The 26,967-nt window shown below is 28.4% G+C and overlaps 2 protein-coding genes across 10 annotated transcripts in view; one reads left to right on the forward strand and one right to left on the reverse strand.

Moving 5' to 3' along the window:
- Nucleotides 1-18,320, forward strand: part of Shal (potassium voltage-gated channel protein Shal) — a 114,918-nt gene extending 96,598 nt beyond the window's left edge. For 3 of the 9 annotated variants that reach the window (XM_072894911.1, XM_072894910.1, XM_072894912.1), the window contains one exon: nucleotides 262-4,069. In XM_072894911.1, coding sequence (XP_072751012.1) covers nucleotides 262-402 — 141 coding nt within the window. In that variant the 3' untranslated portion in view covers nucleotides 403-4,069. Of the gene's footprint in view, nucleotides 1-261; nucleotides 4,070-16,169 lie in introns of those variants that run through there. The other 6 variants (XR_012046964.1, XR_012046962.1, XR_012046963.1 and 3 more) reach the window with 6 other exon arrangements.
- Hiscl1 (Histamine-gated chloride channel subunit 1) lies at nucleotides 18,076-26,747 on the reverse strand. Its single transcript, XM_072894915.1, has 8 exons — nucleotides 26,580-26,747; nucleotides 25,752-25,836; nucleotides 23,657-23,834; nucleotides 22,784-23,010; nucleotides 21,235-21,317; nucleotides 20,611-20,922; nucleotides 19,976-20,181; nucleotides 18,076-18,252 (listed from the first exon to the last, which is right to left on the reverse strand). The coding sequence occupies exons 2-8, from the start codon at nucleotides 25,832-25,834 to the stop codon at nucleotides 18,076-18,078; spliced, it is 1,266 nt and encodes a 421-aa protein (XP_072751016.1). The 5' UTR covers nucleotides 25,835-25,836; nucleotides 26,580-26,747.
- Nucleotides 26,748-26,967: the final 220 nt, after the last annotated feature.

Genomic DNA, 26,967 nt, shown 5'->3' on the forward strand with positions numbered 1-26,967 from the left:
CTTAGTCTGGATCTAAAAATTAGAAGCTAGAGAACGATTGAAAGCTAGAGTAAAAGCGGCGAAAATGCAAGTGTGAACGAGAAGGTGTGAGAGAAAATAAGTGAGAAAGAGAGAGAGAGAGAGAGAGAGAGAGAGATAGAAAAATAGAGAGAAAGAGGGAAAGAAAGAGAGCGCGAAATGACAAATAAAAAATAGCAATGAGAGAAAGAGCAGAATAGAAGGGAGAAAATTCAAACATGTTCGAAATGCCACTTGTTCCAGGACCTAAAGAAGCGCGATTCGCACCTCTGCGACATGCAGGCCCTACAGCCACTTCCGGCCCCCACCAACACCGCCAACACCGCGCCCGTCATGACTACTTCCGGTGGGCAACCACCGCTCCCGGTATCGGAGACCGTTTGAATCGCGACGATCACGAGAACCGATCACGATCGTCTGTGTGTGATAATGCGTTAATCATGCATTATCACACCACCACTCACCTATAAACTCACCGCCGTCCTCCTCCACACCTGTGCTTGCTGAACCCGATGAACGAACCACGGTCGACTACGGTCGAAGCAACGGTGAGCCATCAATCACGATCTTTAAAGGGCGCAGTGCGAACCACCGGAAGTAGTCGTGGATCTTGTTAACCCGTTAAAATGCTACGCATTTTTGTTTCGCATGTTTCGGAAGTTTCGTAAGTGATATCGCGATCGTTTGTTTGTGCAAAAACTTGCATTTATTCGAATTTTCATGTAAGATTTATTGAAAAAATAATTCTGATAAATACATTTAATTCTTACTTAAATTAAGAACTTTTGTTTAAAGAATTAAACTGGAACACACACGCGCGTGTGATAAAAGCAAAATAAATTTCTATGTATTTTTCGACGTGAAATTTATAATAATTTCTTTAAAGTATATATATAATTATATTAAAAGTTTTAAGTTTTATTTATTTATTTTGGAAAGAAAAATTATTATTTTGAAAAAGGATTTATTTTATAAATAACTTCTGAGAAAGAGAATGAAAGGGAGAAAGAAAGAGAAAGAGAGAAAGAGAGAGAGAGAGAGAGAGAGAAACTATGCTATTTTTTTGTTGCTATTATATATGAAACTTTAGATAGGATCGATTTGTTTCAAATATACTATAATACTCACTGGCACAATCTCGCTAAATTATCGAGATTGCAAGTATATCATTGAATTCACGCGCCATTAGTTTTGCTTACAAAATCTACAAATTTACTTCCGGCGATTCGCACTACTACCCTCGAATATATATATATATATATATATATATATATATATATGAATCGATTTTTATAACGAAAAAAACTTGGTATGATGATTGAGATTTAAATGAATTCCAGTCTTATGATTGGAGTTGGTTTATTCATTTGAAAAACGACGGCATCAATTTTTTACACTAAAATAGTTTTCTAATATTTTTTAATCATTCTTTTTTATACATCTTTGACGTAACAACTCTTTAATATAATCAATAATTTAGGACTTTAAGTTTCTTAATAATAAATATTAAAATATTTTCTGTAATTTGTAGCGATAATGCAAAATTTGTGTGTTTCTCGTAAAAAGTTCCTATTTTAAAACTTCGCTGCATTTAGGAAAAAGCAGCCTCTCTTTTTTTCTATCATGAGAAGATTATGATGAAAAGCAAACCAATCGAATCATTCGAAGCCGGATTGACGATCGGGACTAGTCAAGAGGAAAGGTGATTTATGATCGGTCGGCGAGCGTAAGACAATTTTCCGAGATTACGTTCGCTTCGTTTGCCTTGAAATACGGCGTGAAGCCGAGGGCAGGCCGTTTGCGGCTCGAGGTCGCCGGATGAACCCTGAGTGCAGGCAATTTTTCCGGATTTGCGTTCGGATTTCCACGACGCAGCCTAGTTTCGTCGTAGATGCTCGCTGAATCAAACTACGACAAAGCAATCTTCTCCGGTGAATCGCGGACAAATTTATTTCCAGTGACATGCATCCTAAGAGTGAATTGAATAATTGAAAAAGCCTACGTGTCTAGTATTTGGTGAAGTGGGCGAATTTATATACATAAATCTCTTGCACCTTTTTCACTTTTTTTTTCAAGCAATTATATATAAATATAAATCTTATTTTGTTTGCAATATTTTTTTCTTACAAATTTTTAGTCGGAGTCTTTTTTCTTTGGATAAATTGCCGTTATTACAATAATAATTACAGTAATAAATTGGAATTATCAACTGTTACATAATCTCAATCATCATACAGTTGCTATGTATTTTTTGTGAAGCGAATGTTTTGTTTAAATTTCAGACTCGACATCTTCTAATACAATACACAGTAACATATATCTTTAAGTACATCTGCCGTAGGCTTTACTTTATATGTAGATTTAGTTTTTTTTTTTTACGATCTAAGCTTTTTTCAAAAAAATTAAGTAATTATTTAAAAAACACTTGCAATAAACAAATAAATAAATGTAAAATAATGGTATTTTATATATAAAGGGTGTCCTGTAATTGGTGAAAAACCTCTTAATGGCAGATTCTCGAGATAATTTGGAGACGATTTTTCCTTAGCGAAAATGTCAAGGCATCAATAATTTCCGAGTTCTAAATAATTGAAAAAAAGACGTTTTTGCAAATTAAACTTTTTGGAGTTAAAAAATTACCAAAACTACATTCTTTAGTTAATTTCAGATAGAGTTTACTCTAATAGAATTTTAATTTAAGGCTTAATTACAAAGATATATAATGATAAAAATTGAAAACTTACAAATAATGATGATGTCCCTCAAAATTTTCGCTGAAAAATCGACTTCAAATGATCTTAAGAATCTGTCATTAACAGGTTTTTCACCAATTACAGGACACCCTGTATATATATATATATATATATATATATATATATATATATATATATTTATATTTATTTATTTACTTATTTATATATTACTTCGAATTCGCGTAATTATGTAGCTATGAATTTTTCGCGTTTTAATTCCAGTAATAAAAATAAATTGTTCGCATCGATGTGCCACGCGAGATGGAGATCATCATCAGGTTCAACAGCATTCTATTCGCGATTGATTCGCTCCTCAGAGGATGTGATCGTTGGTTACTCGGAATTCACGGAGTATCTGCAAGGAAGATCCAAATTATCATGGATATTCTTTTGCGATCTACTCCGTCGCGAATCGATTGTTATCGAAGCGTGAGGATCGACGCGCGGTTTATCCTCTGTGATAATAATCCTATTAGGATTTGCGTCGTTTCGCAGATTTTCGTTTAACAGAAAAAACATCTCATGTTAACAACACGTCCTCGTTGCAGTCGCATATCGAATGGATTTCTGCGGGAATAAGAGAGCGTCGGGCCTTTCGTGCGGAAAGTGCCGATTTACCAAATTAATTGATTAATTCACGCCAGCAGCGAGAGACGGGTTCGCGAAATGGATAACCCAGGTGTGGCTGAGCGATTGCGATTAGGGTTGCGAATTATACGAGATTTGTTCGTGTAGGATCGTGTTCTCGAGGATTTTGCACTACTACTTTGCGTCAGGCCGTTCCATAAATAATGTTCTTTCTTAAGAGATTTCTGAAGGGAAAGAAGAGGCGCGTCGTTTATTGTAATCGTTTAAGTAGTCAAGGAAGATTTATTAATTAATCAAGATTAATTACAAGTTTACTTGGGTTCTAACGATGTTACTTCACGTAAACTTCACGATTTTTAATGTTTATTGTGGCAGTTGTGAACGCATAAATAATCACTGTTAAGCTGGGCCTATATGAAGGCGTTTTCTTTTATTGTCTTTGTATTAAAGGGTTTGTATTATGTGATGTTTTTTTGCTTTAATTCAGGTGAATACATTTGAGATTTGGTATACATTTAGTGATCAACAGAAGAAAAATATGAATATACTTAAGAGTTATATAATCAAATTTTATTTCCAAAGAGTAAAATATTTTTATCTTAAGATTTCTATATAATTTTAAGATCGAGAGAGAATAAAACTCTCAAATATCAATCTCATTGTCAGTATTATATGAATTCAATTTCTAATACTGTATGAATTACGTGCAGGACACACAATTGTGAAATGTATATATATATATATATATATATATATATATATATATATATTATATAAACACTAATTGTTAACATTAATTGTTAAGTTAAACAAATCTAATAATTTTTATTATGTTATTTTATTTTGTTTTAAACGTTTTGATCTCGAATATTTATGATTAAAATGTTATTTGAATATTATAATTAAAAATGTATTACATACATTACGCATCTTTATCCTAATATTTATTATTTCTACATTGTTTTCATTAATATTAATATATATATATATATATATAATATTTTTGTAAAGACATGTATGTTTTTATATAAAATCTTATTGTTTATCGCATGATGTTTTAAAGAAAATTATCATCGTTTAATGATTTAATGAAAGAACAGTACTTTTAATAGTATAGTATTATTTATTTCACACATATGTTATTATAAGAATTATGATAAAAGCGAAAGAGGTCAATTCGAAATTAGGAGACAGACAGAACATATCAAAAATCCAAACAAAAGGAAATATTAATTAATCTAAAGTTGTTGAAAAATGTTGATAAATGTTATAATTTTTATGACTGTTTTTTTAACTGTAGAAGAAAAGTCACGGAGAATTTCATTATTTCAACAAATATAATTACTCCGATTTGTTCTTATTTTTTCATATTTATATATTTGAAGTCAAATTATGTATTTTAAGCAAACAGTAGTTTTTCAACAGAAAGAGAAAGATGCATGTAATATACATATAATTTTTAATTTTAAGCTTTACACAATTCTTTTCTTTTTATTGATAAATGAATAAGTCGCAATGAATAAGTTGCAGAAATTATTATCACATTATTTTTTTAATGAAATTTGTAGCGACTTTTGCGTCTCTCTATACTTTGTCTTACACATTTAAGAATGGATAAAGTGACGAATATTATCGTATTATCTCTTGTTATGTTTTTTAATATAGATTTACGCAAAAAAAAGGTGAACATTATTAGCAAGACGGTTTGACGCGACATAGTTATGTTGTGATTACACGAGTCGATGTAAAAATGGAGGTAGGGACCTACGTACCTTTATACTCTAACTTAAGATGATGCCCTCGTTCTTTCAAAGCTTCGTGGCCGACTTTAGTCGATCTCGAGGACTCTTAAACAGTAATTAATTAAAACGAGATATCTCGTTCGATCGTATATTATGGCGTTATCGTTAGCGTTACTCGGCTGTAACGATCGATCGTCCGTTTTCTTTTGTTATTCACAAAATAAACTTGGTCTGAGTGCTATCTTATGAAAGATAAAAAGTATCTTTTATTTATTTTATTTTACTTTGTTTCTTTGAGATGCGAGAGAGAGAAAAATCACAGTTTTCTTAAGAGCATCTAATACTTTGTATCGTGAGAACAATATCGGAATTATATTTGAAATGCCATTAATAATTTTATGAAAAAAGAATTAAAGCAAATTTAATATTGTGTATGTATATATATATATACACACACACACACAACACACACACACACACACACACACACACACACACACACACACACACACACACACACACACACACATATATATATATACAACGGTATATATTTTCACAGTTTTCCATTCAATATATTGATTTATTCTTTGATGTGAATTAAATTATTTATTTATCAATTCAATAAAACTTTTAAGACATTTTAGGAAAACATTATAATACATTGTAATATTTGTGGCATTACTAGTATGTAATATTATCAATTATCGGAATGAATGCATTATGTGAAGTTATTAAAAAACGTTACATCAAATAAACTTTGCATAAAGTATCAGAGTTACATAAACCTACATGATTCTATTATACCGCGGACGATTGACTGATGCAACCGGATACGTCGAAAACAAATGAAAAGAAGGGAAATAAAAATACACTATGCTTGAATAACGGAAATTGTTTAACAATAACGAAATGTAAATATTTACGAAGTTTAGAGATGAGAGAGGAGAGAAGAATACACAGCCTGTAATAAATCTTTGTAATTATAATGGTATGATTCGCCCTGAAACAGAAGATTAACGGAGAGAATATATATATATAAATATGTATAGAAAAAAAGATTATATTATATAACGTAAAAATATAAAGGAGGAAATATACATATGAGTCTATGATATACACGACACACACGATACACGTACGTGAAGAGTGCACTCACTCATTGCGATAACACACTCACATCTACTTGCAGCACCCTTGCATTGCGCAATAAAATAAATTCTAAATCGTTCCGTACTAGAAAGCGTGCCTGAGTGTGTGAGAAACCAAACAAGCGTTTAAAGAAAAAGATTAATAAATGAAGAAATTAATAAATACATAATGCATCCGGTCTCTCGTTGTTCAAGGAGCACCGGTTATATTTGAAATAGCGTCGAAAACGCGACAGTTTAATTAAGGAACGGCAACCGCGCGAGTCAAAAATGGAAAAAAGATATTGCAAAAATCGTCGCATGAAATTCGTTTTCAAGATTAGCCGTTAATAATTCACTTCATTCGTCACGGACGATCGCGCACGTGCGCGCGTTTTCGCCTGCATTTTTATCAATAATTAATTTATTCGCGGGACATACATCGTGTACTTTTCCTGCGTGTGTGCCAAACTTATGAACAAGTTACTTCTGAGCTTTGAAATATGCTGAACAACCGTCCTTTAATATCACAGATTTCACATTTACATACTTCTCAATTTTTCAATAAATTTATGATGATATAATTGTATTGTTTTATTGTTATATTATCTGATATTTACTTAATAAAAATTGGATATAAAAATTCAAGCATTATGTTAAATAATAAAATTTATTATGTTAACGTAATTTCTTCATTGATATTGCAAGTTTATTGTAATTTAGATTAATCTTTCACAGGCATTTTATTTTTGGAGATTATTTTTGATGCTGTTATACATGTATGTATATTGTAATTTTAATCTATTAAGCGATCTATTTGAAACACCTGGGATAAATTTTCTCATAAATCGATGTCAGGAGAGAATATTGAATTACTTTAATTAATTTAATTAACACGCGACATAGTTTAAATATGATATCAGAGAGATCGACGACGCGGCGCGTCGCGATGCAGTCGATCGTCCTGTGAGCTAGCCTGTAATCAATAAATAAATCGTAAGTAATTTAAGCGTGCAATTAAGAATAAAAAATTTGAATAGAGATTTTCGTTGATGTTGTGACTCGTAGCGCGTGTGTGTGCTTGTTCGTGTGTGTGTATGTGTGTGTGCGCGCGTGTGTAAAAACTAACGCGCCGAGATAAAATTTCGCGAATTTCAGGAATTTCGCGAAAGTATTTGCACTTACATCTCTCGCCTTCTTTTAATGCAATAATTAAAATTTTTATCTAAATAGGATGTGTTACCTTTTTTTAAAATTCTCTACTTACGTTTTAATTCTTATTGTTAGTGAAAATACCTTTTGACATATTTTTAATAAATTTCTGAAAAAATTTTTATTGATTCTTATGCAGATGTTTATATTTTCGTATTCTTGTACACGTAGACATTTATGCCACATAATTAATAATTAGCTTCAATTTCATAATACTCATCTTAAAAAAAAAAAACACAAAATAATTTTACTTAAATTTGAAATTAAATAATATATTCTACAAATTCGCGATACATTATTTCGTTGGCGCGTAGCGGGAAGAAAAAAAAAGGAAAAGAATTGATGTGTGAATAAACAGCGAGTAGCATGACAACAAAAACGCTACTATAAACAACAAGTATTAAAGAAGCAGGAACAACCAAAAAGCAACAATACTGAAGCAGACCGAAGATGAAAATGAGTCTTTCACAACTTACTATCGTACTGCCAATATTTTCCGAAGCAACGTAATAATTTTAATAAGGATATTAGGATGAAAAGTTTAAGAAAAATGCGCACTCGTCACGAGTTTTTCCTTTCGTTTCCTTTCGCCGCTCCAAGCCTTTGCGAATTTATTTAGAGAGAAGAAATATCTAACAAGTTTCGATCTATTGTTAAAGATTGATGTCGGCGGATCGAAAGATATAACGAGTACACGTCGCTCAGCAGGAAGTCTTTAAAACAATAAATATACACATTTCGATATTAAAGATATACATTTGCAATCTTAATTAAGACAGAAACATATTCTAACGTTTTGTGTGTAGTTGTAAATGTATTTATTAAATATTTGTCATCTACTTTCCAAGAGAGCTACTGCGTGTTTCTAAAGAAAAAAAGGAAAATAAAAGTTTAATAAGAAGTTACATCTTTTAATTAAAAGTTTGAAATCTTAAACTATTTCAAATCTTTTTTTAAAAAATATCTTGTATTTAAAGATTTCTAGATTTCAATGTTATATGTAATGATATGCATATCTATAAAACACTAGATTTTTGTCTTAAAAACGACGGATGAATTTATATGAAGTTTATGAAATACACACATTCGATATCTTCATTAAAGTTCTATTTAAATTGCTGACTTACTGCTGAGCAACATGAATTTGTAATGGTTAAAATTATATCTTTCTTGCACGATCAGTACTACAATAAGTACTACAATTAGTTTGTCATTGGGGTGAGTATTCTATTTATAGTATGTGTTTCACGAAATCGATAATATAATTAATCCCTTGACATTAAAAACTTTTCCGGGAATAGCAAAAATCAAACTATTTTCATTTAATAATAAAGATAGTGCACACAAAAAATCCCTTGTGCAATCACATGACAAATAGATAAGAAAAAATATCACAAAATATCTCATAGCAATAATTTCGTATGATATCGTTAAATGAAAAAGGAATTGTCCTATATGTCTGAGATAATTACGATATAATTACTGATCGTGCGAGACGTGTTCACGGCAAAATTCCCACGTTATCTTTTAATAACCCTGTAGAGAACTCGCGAGATCCGTGGCACAAAAAGCAACAGAGAGCAACAAAGCGGCGAAGATCCGTTTATGCTTAGACGTTAATTCTTTTCACTGTGCAAAAAAACACGATTATTTCTCCTTTTTTTCTTTTTTTGCTTAAGCTAGACACCGTCCACGCGGTCTCGTCGAATCTCGACAGGTACCGATAATTGTGTTGATGCTCGGCGGATAATGATAAATTAATATTACAATTGAGCGATCAAGTTCTTAAAATTATTCGATCGGTCAGAGAATTTCTCGGGAAATCTATATATTCATGGATTCGTTGCATAATACAATATTATGTATTATGAATAAGAGCTTTATACGATGTGCTATTATATTGAATAAGATACTGACGGGGTTATGTTAAACAAAATATTTTTAAACCAAATATCAAGATATTTTAACATAATTTTAATTATAAATAATTTGCCATGTTGTTTAATATATTGCAAATACTATTATTACACAATTTTTCTATTAGTTTAATAATCCTTTTGTATTGTTTATCAATAAACAATTAGACATATTTTGAGACTTGATTGCTTACTTGAAAAGCTAAGTAAATAAAATTATTATATAAAATTTTTCAAATATTTTTACACAGCACATTGATTTTTTAGATAAATTATAATTTAATTTAATATCGCTTATTAAGTGAATTATAAGAACTACAATAGTTTTGCCAAATTGACAAAAGACATAAAAAATTTTTCATTATTGATTTTTAACATATTACTTGTAAAAAAACTTACAAACAAATATTTTAAAAGTTTATGATGTTATATAGTATAATTTTATATTTATAAAAGCAGCAGATAAAAAATATATATGCATCTATCTTTAAATAATAATAAAGAATTGTTTTCTTTATTTTAAAAAATTAAATATGTTAACTAAACTGTGAAATATAATTTATATAATATTATTCTTTTATACTATATAATAATTAATTTAATGATTGAATTTTGGCAAATTTATAACATAATTATTTTGTTCAGTTGGCTTTTCAATTATTAACTTGCATACTTTGCACGTTACAAGAAGCGAATGTACATTCGCACGTTTTTACGTAAATGCAACATTCGTATACGCAGTACAGCAGAGCTTGCATCGCATATTCCTAAGTCAGACTAATTAAATCAGGAGATTACGACTCGTTCAGAACGTAACACGACCGGCGTCGAAATAAATGTGCGCACTGCTTTTTTACGGGATGCTTCATTAAATCTAGAAATTATTTTAATATCAGATTTTTTACCAATACTAATAGAGTAATCATAATTTAAAAAATTTGTATTTAAAATTTGAATACGATTTTATTGGTCTTTTTCTTTCTTAACAAAGAAACTAAATTAAAAAATTAATTGCCGCAAGATATTTGACATAAAACAATTTTAGTGCATGAGATTTTTAATGAATATGAAAAATCTATTTTCAATTTATTAAAGAGTTAGTAAAAATATTTTCTGATGATATATAAAATGAGACATCCTGTATATTTTCTTGATCCGTTTCAAAAGTGTCGATGGCCACTGAGTCCACCGGCGTGTTCATAAGATTTATGAAATCTTTGCGTGAGTCATAGATCTATGAGAAAGATGATTCTTGATTACTTGTTTGTAAAGTTACTTGAAAAAATGTTTAATTAAACGACTAAATTATCACAATAATTAGTATTAATGTACAAAATGATATGCTGTCGTAATAATGGGAAAGTTAGTTTCCCACGGTCCACAAAGAGTTGATGAAGTCATGATTAATTGCATCGGGCGATACGTAGCATAATTTTAGAATAATTAAAGAAAACTGTGTTTAGCGAAATTTAACAAGAAATCTCTTAACGTAAAAAAAAAATTAATTAATGTAAGATATCTCATTTTTTTCCTATAATTTTACTACTTCTATGTATCTGACGCGTATTGCAGTTTTGTACTATATATTATTATCATAATTGGCATGTAGTAAATATAAACAAAGTGAAATATTATAATGACGTTTGCAACTGACGCTCGGAGTATTTATCGGCAAGGAGCGGTGGAGCTTTGACTTTTTTGCATTCACAGATGAAAATTGAAATTAATATTAGGAGGTAGGAATGAATTCACTCTTGATCGATCCCTTGTACAATATTGTTCTCGACGTACTATTTTTAGATTTATAAAAATGTACGCTAATCGAAATTCAAGAAATGCGCCGCATGAGCTGGGCCGTCGATATTGTTATTTGAATTGAGATTAATTCGGAGTACGAATACTCGAATAACGATTACGAACTCAAAGATCCAAATTTTTAATGCACCGAAAGTTGTTAAGAGCATTAATAATTTATAAATGATTATTTTAATATTGTTATAAACTATTAGTGCAAGCAATATGTAAATACTCTGTATAATGTTAAAAGGAAGTTTTATATAAATGTAATAACATACGTTACAACACAATCGCCGTAGAATTTATTCTTTTTTTTGCATTTGTAATAAAATTTCTGTTTCGTAATTATTATTATCTCGAAGAAACTTACATAGCGATATTCAAATGTACAGACTCTAGGATGTAAACTCGTCGGATATTTGAGCAACGACGGCCTGGCAAAATGTTAATGTATCCAACGACAACAATATTTTTAATTGAAGCGTCTGGAGAGAAATTGCGATATTCTAATTTCCGACGATTGTAATTAGAGGTGAAGACGTTTTAGCCAAAGGTGTTGTCCATCTTCGGTAGCTTCCACGCCTTATTCAAAGAGAAAATAAACTAAAATTCATATTTCCAGCTCAATTTACTGTCAACCCCATTAGTTTTTCTGCGAGAAACCAAGATTTTTATTTCACAACAATTATATAATATTAACGATTATAAATTGTATTTAATCCAATTTTATGAGAAAGTGAATACGGGGAAAAATTAAAGGAAACTCATCCTTAAGAGATAAATTATAATTCTTATTTATAATTGCATTTTATTATCACTTTGTTTCTTGTGTTTATTTTCGAATTCAGAAGTTATCTCCCGAATATTATGATAATATAAGGTATAATTATAAGGTATAATTATAAAGTATTGTTCTTTTGCATTGTTTGCAGGAAACATAAATAAAAGAAAATAACGGAGATAAATGAAAAATAAATAAAGAGATATGTAATTCTAAAAGTAATTAGAGAAAGATAAAGAGAGGCATTTATTTAACGCTGATTTATTGCCAATGTTCCATGTTTATTATCAATATCATGTTTATTAGCAAAAACTTCAACGTTTTTTGTGAAAATTACATAGCTGACAATGAAAGATCTTGTTTTTACATAATCCCGGAAATTAGAAGAGGTCAAAAATAAATGAACGAATAAATCTAAAGGATAAATTCATATTTATAAATCATTAGTTTTATAAAATAAAAATATAAAAGTTTTTTTATCGTTTTTCTATCACGATTAGATTTTATTCATACTGGATTAAATATAAAATTAGAACAAAACATAGAATACAGAAAAAACATACAGAAAGCAGGTGATAAATTATAATTTATAGTTGAAATTTATCTCTTTTGGAGAGCAATATTACGTTTCCAACAATTAAAATATCGTTGAATCCAGTTTATGCTTGATTTCCATAAATATCAGAGCTCTATTTGTCAAGTTCTGTCTTCATCATTTATTTCGAAAGCACAATAGATTGGCGAATCGTATTCGTATCTATTTGTTAATAATGTGAAATTAATTATTATCTTCTTTTGATCGCATTGTTGTGTTTTAATTGAGAACAATTTATTTAAATATATCTCGAGTTTTGCACTGTTTTTCTATTTAATGTGAAAAAAATACACTGGAAGTCGAACGAAAAAATTATTTTAATGTCGCGACAAAATATATTTTTTTAATTACAATTGAGAACTTGACATATTTAATTTATGAGCATTTTAATTAAATATTTTGAAGGCAGAAATAGATAAAAATTATTTTATATCTTATTTATTTTAAATGGACTTTATTTTAACGAGAATTTAACTTAATGTTTAATTACTATGATAATTATTGTCAATAGAATAATTATAGCATAATTATGTCATGTAAAAATAAAAAATATAATTTCTTTAAATAAAAATATTTAATTTTTTGTTAAGAAAATAATCGTAAATTCTGAAATCTCTCTCAAAAGACAGTCTGCTTCTAATTAAAGGAGCGTGGATAAACTTGCGATAACTTGTATAGCTAACTTTTGCAATTTAGAGTTTTGAACGTAATGAGCGACCCTTTAACCCATTCATTAAAAAGTTTCAATATTAAAACACATGACATTATATCGATACTATTTTCTTTCAAAGCTGTCAAAGCTAAGTTAATTAAATATAAGACTTTGACATATATAATAAATGATCTAGAACATTTCTTTCATATTTTATATTTTACAGGTTATTAAATTCTGTGAAAATTTTGAAATTGGTAACAAATATTAAAATAATTTGCGTGTACGAATTATAAATAACAAAGGTTAAAATGATCCGTGAAGAAATGACGTGAATTTATTTAACTATTTTATTACATAACTTTGTCGTAGTTTTTACATAACAATTCACATATTTATATGTCAAAAAATAGTTTATATATTATTCTTTTACCCTTTTATTATTTAAATTCAAGATTATATCTGTCTAAGATATAATTTTCTCTAGACAATATATTCAGAGTTATTTTAATAAATATTTGTATGATATAAAAGTGATAATGCAGCAACTTATAGAAAAAGATAAGTTTTAAATGTTTTTTTAGTGATTTCCTATTTACATTCAGTTTGGCTATATTTTTTAAGATTAACTTGTATGTAACTGACTATATATGAGTGACTGGCAATTTGTACCAAGTATAATAATTGTTTAGCCGCTTCTCCTTAGAATCCACCTACGTTATCTGGAATCTATTAGCGATTGGTGGGACGCTCGTTAACTGCGCTGGCGACAGAAAGTCGATAGTTAATTACGCAAATGAAGGGATCTCGTTAACAGCCATGGTGAACACGGTTACGATAGATCGTTAAGTAACATGCCCACTGATTCGATCGCCATCGAAAGTGCACAAATCAGTGAACTGCGTGCGAATATCCGATGCATTCCCATTTAAATCCCGGATCCAATCATATTAGATTGCATTTGGCTTTTCAATCGGACAATAACTTTTATCGCTTTTATTCACAGTATTTTCATGAACGTTTATAAAACGGCTGTCAAGAGCAAAATGCTAATGACAGTATCAGAATACAATTTACGTTAGCTTGATTGGATTTTATAGCGAATTTGTAAATGATTATTATATGTACATGGAGAAATATTAATTTAAATAAATTTCTTAATGTAGAGAAAGTAGAATTTTTTTATCAAAAATGTTATCTAATTTTTTGTATTAATAATATTTTGACACAATATTATCTTTTCAAATAAATTTTTCTCAATATATATATATATATAAATTTAATTCGAGAAATGTGTAGCATAATATTTATGTTAAGAATATTTAATATTAAGAATATTCAAAACTTCTTAAATTTTTACACAGTATTTAAAATAGGTATTGCTGATTTAATTTATTTTATTAAATATAAAAATTAAGATAGACCGCATATGATACTTTTATTTAAATATCAATAAATTAATGTCGATCAGACATATATGGGCTGTCGGTTGATAGGCGATAGGCAATTGTATTACTCATAATGGATAATTAAACACGGCACGCTCGTGACATGTGTCACGCGCAGGTGACAATCCACGACGAAATTATCATCTGCGTTCTCGCGGAAACGACAGCTCCGTGAAGAAAGACGGCGTCAGATTGAAAAGACAGGATGAAAATGAAGAGAATCGGTATGAATGGAATATTTTGGACGCGACGTACAAACGAGAAACGATCTAAAATAGCAGATGACAATTATGACGTTTCTTACGTGAATGTAATTATTCGCAGTGCGAGTGCGGTTCCCTTCAATTAATTGCGTCTTGTCGAACAATTGCCGGATGATAAGGACCGACATTTTCCCGGCTGCAGCTAACTGCTGCAATTAAAAGAGAGATTAAAAGGACATATCGAATTCAATGCTCACCATATGTCCTCACATATTAGAGGGATTTCGTTATAACTGTGGTGAACATTTACGGACGCAAAGATGTGTAAGAGATATCGAAATTCTTCGAAAAACTAAATTGAAAAATATTTTGCTTTTAATTTTGTTTTTTTTTACACATTAAATATTTTTATAAACTGTTACTTTATATTGCATTAATATAATATTGATATTGCAATGTAAATCTAGAAAATCTTTTTATCATAAGAAAAAAGTTAAATAATCATCTCAAATAAATCTACGAAAGTTTTATCACGATATGAATTTTATTTGAATAAACTCTAACGTCTCGATTAGAACATTTTTGCATTAAAACACTTTCAATGTTCAGCTTAATTAAGTTTTATCGCGCGAGTTGTGCTGAAAGTTGCAGTTAATTATCTATTTAATAAGTTTTACCTAATTAGTAATTTTATTTGCCCCAAGAATTCTGAATTAATATACTCAGAGGAAATATATATATATACATTTTTAATAGAAGAAAAATTGCGACTTAAAAGTCGAGACGCCCAAAAAAAGAAAACTTTTTTCATTGTTTCATTAAATAAGTTTAAGATATATGAAATTCAATTACATTTAATTAATAAAACATTTAAGTAATAAAAACAATGAATATCATTGAAGAAACTTGTCACTATCTAGTTTCCTTTCATTTCCATTTCATATCCTCTATTATCTAGAATATCTAGATAATATTATTGTAGGAAACTACACAATTATCAGGAGAATATAATTTTTACAATACAAAATAATGCTAAGCACGTGGAGAGCTATATTTAAGACTGATTTCGAGAGTTCTCATCGCTTATTGTAAATAAAAAGAGTATCATTATAACTAAATGTTCAAAGAAAAATATAAAAATTACAGTAAAAACAATACAATTTTATTTGGTTAAATTACTTTAAACAATTAGATTTAAACATTACATTATGTCTCTAATACTGATAAATATTTTTTTATTTAATTTTGATTGCTACTATCGATTATACACGTTATGGATTTTATTTTTGCACTTGATTTCATCTGTTTTATTGCATCTTATTTCTGTATTGCAGTATTGTGACTGTTGATCTGCGCTGAGGATCCGTTGCAAATTTGCGATCGCTGCACGTAAATCTTCGAACAAAAAAATGCTTGTGCAAGGATGACCCGGAATTTATTTAAATAATGAACAAAAAAGCGATCGTAATATAATCAAAAGGTGCTTAGATAATATAAATAATAATCAATTCTAGTCTTACATTTATTAATAAATAAATATTAATAATTACAGGAATAAAAAAGTAAATATTTTCCGTAACTGTAATATATTTTTATCAAATATGTACATAAATTTTCTAAAATTCTCAGCTTTCTTAATTTTGTTAAATTTCTACATTAAATTGTATAAGTTAATATTCGTACTTAATATTTTTAATATAAAATATTATCTAACAACCTTAAATATACTAAAGTGTGTTTAATTTATATGTAGGTCTTTATTTCGATAAATTCTTTTATTTATCGATTTCTCAAAATCTTTATTTAAATTTTATTTGTATTTTTTTTTTAGTAAAGTTATTATAAACGTTTTAAATTTATTTAAACAATTATTTACGTGTGTAACAGGGTACACTACACATATTGCATTATTGGTTGAGAAACACTGATGCAAATGCTCAATTTATTAGTGTACCAGACAGTAATGATCTGCCACAGTGGTACTACTCCGTAATGTGTCAGACAATGCGCTCCATTATCTCACAAGGCAAGGTTTAGTTCTGCTGGATAAAATAGCTGAACGATGTTTGTGATATTTTTGATAATAATTTAGTACGTCAATAATTTTCGAATAGTATATTTTGCAAGTTACATAATTATACATGTTGTATAAATATCAGTTGAATTTATTAATATTATTCTGTTTTCACGTTATTCTTCTTTTCTCTCGCGATTATCTTTTATTAAATCTCTTCCAAAATTTTTTATATGTACATAGTTTTTTTCTTTCTTAATCGAATATCTTTTATTTTAATTGAAATTAATATAAATATGTTTACAAATTTTATTAAAAATTAAACTAATATTATAATACTTTCATATTAGTATTACAATTTTTATGTTTAATCATCAATTATGTCTACGTATTTTGTTTTATATTGTGGCTAAAAATGTACAATGCCATAAATATATATTATTATAATCTAACCTTTTCTTTCATTTCGACATTACGTCATGTAAATAAGCATGAGAAACAGGTAATTCTTGTATCTCAGTTAATCAAAACATTACAACACACTTATAGTATAAGCATTACATAATATTATCGGTATATAGATTAAATTACTGCGTGCATAAAGTTTTTTTTATATAAAATTGCATTATTTAAATGAATTTTTTATACAATAAATTATGGTGTTTGACAAGGAAGTCAGTGATATAATGCCACATATATAAAAATTAATAAAAGTTAAAGTCACCAGAACATATATACGGCACAAGTTAATTATAAATTTTCGAGACAATATGTTCTTAATTGCATTTTTATAAGAAACACAACATTATATATTAAATGAATTTATATATAATATAAAATTAAATTAGTCAATGTTTAAAAAATAGAGCAAAATGTTTTTAAGGTGTCTTATATGTGTATGTAACTATTTTGCAACATTTCTTATGTTATAACTTGTTACAAAAGTTGACTATATATATTTTATGATTTGTATAAAGGCTAAAGTTTATTCTATCATAATCTATTAAACATATCTTCAATAAATGTGCAAATTTAATTTCACATTTTTATTACATTTATTTATTATGTCGTTTTTTTATACACGATAACTTACACAATTTTTATTAGCTCGTTTTAAGAAATTTATTGCTGCGTATGATATATTATATTCTATCTGAAATTCAGTATCTATGAAAATACATCTGACTTTGACTGATAATGAGCCGGGTAGGTCTCGTTAAGTTATATTACAGGAAGGTGCTCCAATAAACGACGTTAAGGATGAAGAACGAGAAAGGGAAGAAGAATCTGGAAACCTTGTCGATGTAAATGGCGGTGGCTCGTCCTTGGCAGCATTGCTCGTACTGAATCGTCGGTGTTCTTATTGGACTTCTATTTCTTTCAGCATCCGGTCTCATCGGCGTCTACGGAATAAAATTATTAATATATCACAAGAAATGACATACAAATATAAAAAATTAATTTATGTGTACTATTTATTCCGACTTTTATGTTTTTTCTTTCCCCTTTTAGCTTATATTATATTAATCAAGACTGTGTTGAAAGGTAAGTGCGTATATTAAAATATTATATTTGTCTTATGCACATTTAATTGTTATATAAAGAAGTGATTATAATATGATCAGAAATATAGAAAAGAAAAAAATTAAATTTTATTTATATTAAAAATTAAATTTATATAAATTTTTTAATATAATGTTAATGTAACATTTAAATGTAAATAATGTTAATATAATTTTTAATATATGATATGTGTCATATATTAAATCATATATGGTTCAGTATTGATTTCATAATTTACATTGCATTGCTAAAGTAAATTGAGCATACTTATTAAATTCGAATACGTATTGTTTTTTTGTATAAAAAGACTATATACTTATTTTTTTTCACTATGGATATTATATAATTCTTATATTTGCATGTAATATGATAGTATATTTTAAAAAATGATAGATAATTACACTATCTGAAAAAATAAAAATAATGCGATTTAATTAAATGTTGCATGATATCAATTTGTCTGCGCAATTAAAGGACACAATACATAACGATAGAAATGCATTTAACTGTAAAGTAACTTTTGTTTATCAGCTGCCAAAAACAATGATGATATATATTTTGCGTATGAACGATTTAGCGTTGTAGAACTAGTGAAAGTAAACAATTGTTACAGTAGTACAAGCAAATATCATGCGCAACGGATGCAAACAGGACAGAATACATTCTATATATAGCGCTCGGCGAATTGCAAAGTTTGCATAAACTGCTATGGGGAAAAGGAGAACAGATATTGCTCTGCGAATTGAAGCGGGGGATGAATGTATTGCAATAAAATAGAACTTCAAAACTTATTCAAGGGAGGAGTTACCGACGACAAGTTACTCGCTAGGCTATACGAGTGATCGTCTAAAAGAGTGGTTGTATTTTGAATGGCACTTTCTGTTACCGATGCCATTTGTACATTTTCGTATGAAGTTCTTTATGTATGTAGAAAGAGAATTATAATCTACAAATGGAAAAATTTGACTCAAAATAAATTTTTAACTCTTATTCCGTACTGATGGATCATTTTTATCTGTGATTTTTCTAACAATGTCAATTTCTCGAAAACAAATAATCATAAAATAATATATTTATAAGTAAATTATTTTTCAAATTTATTACTTTAGTCTTTATTTAGAATGTTCAAAGAAGGTATATACATTTTTTCAGATTTTTTAAAACACTTTTACATATTAATAAACTTATCGAAAATACGCTGATCCACCTGTACAATTAGAAGGTGCCAAAAATAACAATACGGAGTAAGGGTTAATATTGTTAAACTGTCCATGAAATATTTATTTTCTCACTTTCTCTTTCTTAAAGCGAAAAATGATGTAACTTTAAAATTTGTTATAACAATTTTCACGAATGTCGATGATTTATCACAGTCGCGGTTTACAATGTAGTGTCATTTATTTTAGGCGTTTTTATTCAATTGAGCGATATCACACCGACGGAAAAAAATCGCATTACTCTTGGGCGATAGCCGCGTATTTCGTTTTATCTCGACTATCAATTTCACAGAGCCAGCGAAGCATTTGCAGTAATAAATATTGTACTGCTCTTTTTCTCGTTTACCTTGAAGTCGTCGATGGTCTCTCGAAGATCTTCGTCCGAATAACCTTTCATGGCCTTCGTAGCAATTGGTCCCATGTAGTTGTTCACTACTGCAAATTCCATGAGGGATAGGAAAACGAATACGCTGCACGATGACATCCACACGTCGATCGCCTTTACGTATGAAACTGGTGGCAGAGATTGCTGAGATTGCGTGTTTTGAGTTGCTGAAAAAACATTAATTCTTAATTTTTATATTGATATTGTATATAATTTTATTATATAACAATTGGTGTCTGTCTTTTATTTATATATGTTGGGAATTATTTTTTTATAAATATCTTTCGCGAATTATATTAATATCAAATGTCATTTATTTGTAGATTATAAGTATTTTTATTTTTAGAACAAAATCATATTGACGTTTACTGCAAATAATTTTATTTTATTATATAGTATAAGTTAAACAGGAGAAAAAAATTTATAGAAATTAAAAATTTTACTATAAAATCAAAGGATTTATACTAAAGTTTTTTTATAATAGTAAATTAGTTGATATTCATATCTTGTTATATCCCGACAAAGGATTTTGCCGTAATCACAAATATCATGAATAGTTAACGCGAACAATGGAGGTATAGTAGAAGCGGTCTTACCGAGGGTCAGCAGTGACGTCACACCAAGGGTGACACGTGCCGGGATAGCTTCCGGCTTGATCCAGAAGGCGATCCAGGACATGACGACGATCAGAGCGGATGGGATATACGTGTGGAACAAGTGATAACCCAGTCTCCGACGCAGATTGAAGACAATCTGTATGCACGTGAAGTTTCCGGTCGAGTATTCGATCGTGCAGTCAGTCGTGTAGTTGTTCGATATGTCGAGTTGCGGTAGCTCGATCTCCGGATTAACCACAAGAGGATCCGTCGTATTCCATAGGAATATTAAATCTTGAGTCGTGTGCGAAACTGCAAGAAAATTAAACACAATTGTATGAAAAGTGATGAAGATATTATATACAAAACAATACTAAAAATAAATATAAAACTCATATAACTTTGAACAGATAAATGAATGTTTAAATATTTTTAATAGTGAATATCTCTCTTATCAGTTATAAATATTTTGTGTGTTATAATTAATTATAATTAATTATAATTACAGGGGCAAATGACTAAGTAAGAGAACGTGTCATAAATATCATATGTTTTTTCCTGAAAACTTAACTATAAGAAATATAATATTATAAATTGTGTTGCTGTTATTTATTATATACTTACGACTCTCGATCATCATTGAGCAAATTTGTGTGTCATGAGGGTAGGACTCGAACTTCATCGCGCAGGAAAGCACCAATGTCAATCTAAAACGAGTATTGCGTTTTTCGATATGTGATACAATCCATTAATCAAATTGCATTTCAATCTCTAGTACGAGTGAATTATTCGACAGTGCTATTTTTGGACAATGACAAACACCATCGAAACTTTTATTATTTTTGTTTTCGACGATGCAAAGCATTCAGAACAAGAGACGGTAAATTTGTATCATTTTATTGACAATAAAATTTGATAGAATGGATGACAACAACTTGTCTATTCAACACGCTGAATTAAAATCTACAGATGGAAATAAATGTGAGGTCGAAATAGAGAGACGTTTATAAAGCGGAAATGCGACATATATGCGAATTGAAAATACATCAATATCCGGATTGAACATTTAAGTAAATTGCATTCCTGAAAATTCTTGATTAATGCTTCAGTATTTTAATTACCAATAAACTGAGTTGAAAAAACATTAAAAATTTATTATTTAAATTATAATTCAGTTTATAATTCTTTGAGAGATACAATACTTTGACATAATCATAAATATTTGAACATCTAATTATATTCTAACATAAATTATATTCATAAACATAATTATATTCACGGTACTACATTATCTAAAAAAAATTATATGTAAATATAACAAAATAAATTTCACAAATTTAAAATATTTTCTCTCTCTTTCTTTCTCTCTCTCCCGATTTTAAACAATTTATACAAATGTTATAAAGTTTAAAAAATTTTAAAAGAAAACTAAAAGCCACTTGTGTATGTGTGTTTATGTGTGCGCACTTATTTGAACAATTGAAACTTTAGAGTTGATAGCACTTTGCACATAAAGACCGCTAAAGCTAACCATAAATTTGCTAAATTCTAGTAGTTTTTCTTCAGGTGTTCTAATGCGTAGTGTTATGTATGTATTTCATTTGTGATAGTTTTGTTCTCTCAAAATAGAGTGCTTTTATAATAAAGGAATAGAAAAAGAGACTAACAATAAGCTAATATTTTTCAAGGTATTATTGCGTTCTTTCTCGAAAAAAAGAGTATATGCAGAAAAATTTTTATTTATATTTAATTTATGCTATTTAGCTAATAACACTGTAAAAATAACTTTCAGCATCATGAAAATTGTACTGGGATAAAAGGTTTTTCTTTCAGACTCTCCTACTAATAAACATAATTTTCGTACAGTTGCAGGAAACTTATTTTACCGCATCTTTAGTACTACATATAATTATTTGTTTCCAACTATTAATAAATGTTATGTAAATATTATATTACATTATAAATATCTTCAATTCGAATTATTTAATCATTGAGCTAATAATTTCTCTAATTAATCATTATTGATATTGATATTATTATTAATTATTATTAATGTTATTAATATTATCTATAAACTCTATAGATTGTATGTGAGTGTATATATAAAATTTAGACAATCAGACACATTTATCACTAAATATTCAACAATAATGTTAGAATTTATAACTCTTACTTGGACATGTAAAGTAATGTCTTATCGTGATACAGCCAGAGATAGTGGTTTGGTATTGACATCTCATGGAAGGTAACTTTTTTTGCGTTTTTAAAGAAACAGTCGGGTCTCCAGATGTTATGTAACCAGTCCACGTCGAGTATTCTGTAATCTTCGGACATGTTCTCCGGTAACCGCAGTCTAGAGTCTCGCCAACTCTGCGCGAGAAATATGTCGGCCACGTACGTCTGTTGCCGTGAAAAAACAAGTGAACACAAATACCACGCTTTATATGTGACCATAATAATTTTCAGGTGACATAATCAGGTGTTTCATAAAGAACCTAACTTATTTGGTCTCCACAAGTTACACGTTGGCCAAATTAAATTTGATATCCGTAGAAAATTAAAAAAGTGATTTGCGTAACAAAGTTACTTTTATATATAATATTTACCGTTATCTTATATTACTTATTCTGTTAATTATTTTGTAAAAAAATTTATATTTACATATATATTAAAATGACTAAAGAATAATTTAGCTGATCAATGAATGCATGTGGAATCAACTCTTATTTATTATTTTTATTATATATATTATTTTTATTACTCTTATTAATCTATATATATATATATATATATATATATATATATATATATATATATATTATTTCACATATATAAGATATAAAACATATTTATTTATATTCTTATACATTATACAATATTTATGCTTTTTCAAAAAATATAAAAATATTTTACTCTCTTTATATCAAGATTAATGCAGAAAATAATCTAGCAGTAGAATTTAATATCAAAATAGTAAATTTAATATTTTTAAGAGAATTTAATAAACGGAGAATTAAATTTTTCGATGTGTCGGTTTTTCACTCACCATCGATTCTTCATTTATCGAGTCCAGGCTGAGCACTGTCACATGAAAATAAACGACAGTGGGTTGCCCGAGGAATTTTGGTGCTCTATGTTTGTCGTACTTCTTCGGATTTAAAGGTAGGATGTCCTTTAACGACAAGGAAGATTCTTTTTTACCGTACTCGTCGAAGTCTAGCTCTCTGAAATGTCAGAAGATGCGAGAAGCGATCTCCTAATGAATACAGCATGTACACATTCTCCTATTTATCAAAAATTATCTTGACTATGATAAATTGCATTTAGATGCAATCTTTGGTGCGATATTTTATGTTCATAAAGAAATAGGACTCGAGTTTATTTATAATTAAAGTATTCTTCTTCATATACTATTTGATTAAATATTCTTGTTAAAAAAACAATTAATTTTAAGTAGGCAATTAAAAAACTGTGCAAATAAATAGAAATGCTGAAAAATATTGTATATTATTCTAGAAACATTTGTTTTTAACTTTTTTATTTTTTGAAATCCTTAAAAGTTATCAGTTAATGTATTTTTTTATTTAAAATCTTGAATAATGTTAGATTTAATACTTATGTCGTTCGAGAAAACAATTCCTCACTAATATTAATATGATAATTATATTATATATATATTATATATATATATATTACATATATTATATATAATATTAATATAATAATTATATAATATATAATTAATTACGTTATTATATTATTATATTATATTTACGTTATTATATCATTGTATTTTACATGTATTGTAGTTAGCATATAACGTAGATTATAGAAAATATGTATGTCAACGATTAAAGATTACTTGATTCAAACAAAATATATTTAGATAAATTTGCCTTAAAATTGTTTTATATCATTATGAAACCTTTCAATTAAACCAGTTAATCTATAATAAAAGCTTCCAAGAATTTGTTGCCTATTTCTAGCTTCTTTGAAAATATTGTAATTTAATGCACAACAATCTCGAAACAATGTCAGTATATTATTAAATTTTCCATTTGATAGTTTTAACCAAGAAAATTAAATTATTTCAAGATATTAATTATTATCAAGCATATCTTGTATCTCTCTCTTTTGTCACTGAATTGTACGAGATGAATTGTTAATTACTAATCGGTTGAAAAAAAGAACTTTTCATTGTGACTTTTAATTTTAGATTGCGACCAATTTACAGCAATGACCTTAAAAGTTAAATAATAGCTTTGGTAACGGTATCATTGGTATAAAGATTTTTATTGCAGTATCGACGAAGCTCATAAATTATTCACGGACTGCAAGAACCAAGCACAGTCAGTCGGTAGTTTTATTATTACAAAGAGTAAATGTTATATATATATATATATATATATATATATATATATATATATTTATATATATACGTATATTTTCTTTAACCAGGCCGGTTATATTAATATCTGACTGCATGACTTTCTTTGTTTAATTAGGATATGATTGCAGCTATTGATTGAGACACACCAATATGTAATATACATAGGCTTGATATATGTCATATTCGTTATTAAATCGAGAGATATTTAGCGTATTATATGTGCAAATATAAAATATGACGCAACGTGATAAAATAAGTAGTCATAGTGTGAAAATAACAAAGACAGCTTATGAATTTATTTTACAAATTAAAGAAATTTATTATTATCTATATTTAACTAATTCTTTTTGTGAAAGTAGCAAAGACAGGTTATAAATTTATTTTACAACTTAAGAAATTTATTATTATCTTATTATTATTATTATGTTCAATTAATTTTTCTCTTTACGAAAATAGTAAAGACAGTTTATAAAATATTAAATTAAAAAATTTATTTTTATTTACGTTTAATTAATGTTTCTTTTTACAATTATTATTATTATTATTTTTACATTTATTACTGCTATATGTATTCTTAGCAATCTTTTCTTAGTATTTACTCAATTTTTTCGGGATAAAAAAGTACTTCTTTTCTTCTAAGATTTTATATATATATTTTATATATATAGATTTTATAATATATTTCAATATATTAATAAAATCTCTTACTTTGTAAGATCGTTCAGCATAGAAGATATAATTGCGTACTCACGGAAAATGTGGAGCAGTCATATCAAACAGAGTGTACAAGTAGCAGCATATGAAGCATATAATCATCAGAGAGTGTCTTGCCATTCCTAAAAAAAGGAACAAGTGGAAAAAATTACGAGTGATGTTTGCAGGAGCGTTATTGCTGACACCCAGCGCGTGCGTAAAGAGAAAACAGCGCACACGTGCAACGAAATGAGAGTGTGCAACGTAGAATACGCTATAAAGAATTCATTGATATACGAAAGAATTAATGAGACTGTTTTTAGCTCGCATTCATTAAAGACATTAATAACTTTTACGCTTCTGAGCATGTTCGTTTCGTCACATTACGCTGCACGATGTATTATAAGTCTATTAGTATTTCAACGTAATTGCATAATTAACTCAACTAATATCTCGTTTGCTTCTATTGTTCCTGTCAATAGCGTCGCGTGGTGATGAATAATATGAACAATTCATTATTCCTTCAATGTGGAAAAAGACAATTCATACAAAGGCGTACGAATAATAAATCTATATCTATCCCAAATAGCGATATACAATTTGGACGTATGTTTTGACGAAATAATAAATTAATATTCATTGTCATAATAAATAAATTACGTAATGAAATTGAATATTATCTGAATTAATATACTATTTAATAAAGGCACTCTCTATTATAACTACGAAAGTATATATTAACTAATAAAAATTTATTGTTAATACATTTTTTATTAGTTTGCAATCTAAGAATATATTTTATGGGTAATTTCCTGCGTTGCGTTTCTTATTTTAAAATTGTTATGGTCCTTTGCACAACGGTTTTCCGATTCAATTTTCCACTCACCGATCAGCTGCACATTCTATCGTTCGGAAATCCGGCGAATGCTCTCGACGAAGATCGAACGGAAGCTGTCAGCCGCCCGTCCGAAAATCTCCCCCACCGGATCTTGATCGCTTCCGGTTTCTCGTGAATCAATGAGCATCTGAATTACATATGAACATGGCGTTTTATGAAAGAAACCATTGATGCAAATCGATGTTAAGGACCTTGATGAATCATGTTTTCGACATTAATCATCGATTACGATCTATATTAACCCTTTAAATTATCCATAACCATCGCTCTTATAAATGTATTGAAAGTTTAACCAAGAATCTTATTATATATCTTACATAAAGCTTATAACTTCATCAATAACTTTTATCGATAATATTAAAAAAAGCTTTAGCGA

This window comes from Anoplolepis gracilipes, chromosome 6 (genome assembly GCF_047496725.1).
Source record: "Anoplolepis gracilipes chromosome 6, ASM4749672v1, whole genome shotgun sequence".
Classification (NCBI taxonomy): Eukaryota; Metazoa; Arthropoda; class Insecta; order Hymenoptera; family Formicidae; genus Anoplolepis; species Anoplolepis gracilipes.

Coding starts and splice junctions, on each gene's coding strand:
- Hiscl1 (XM_072894915.1), bottom strand. CDS start 25,834: ATGGCAAGACACTCTCTGATGATTATATGCTTCATATGCTGCTACTTG. Junction 23,835..25,751: donor ATGACTGCTCCACATTTTCC/GTGAGTACGCAA, acceptor CTGACATTTCAG/AGAGCTAGACTTCGACGAGT. Junction 20,923..21,234: donor CTCAATGATGATCGAGAGTC/GTAAGTATATAA, acceptor ATTTTCTTGCAG/TTTCGCACACGACTCAAGAT.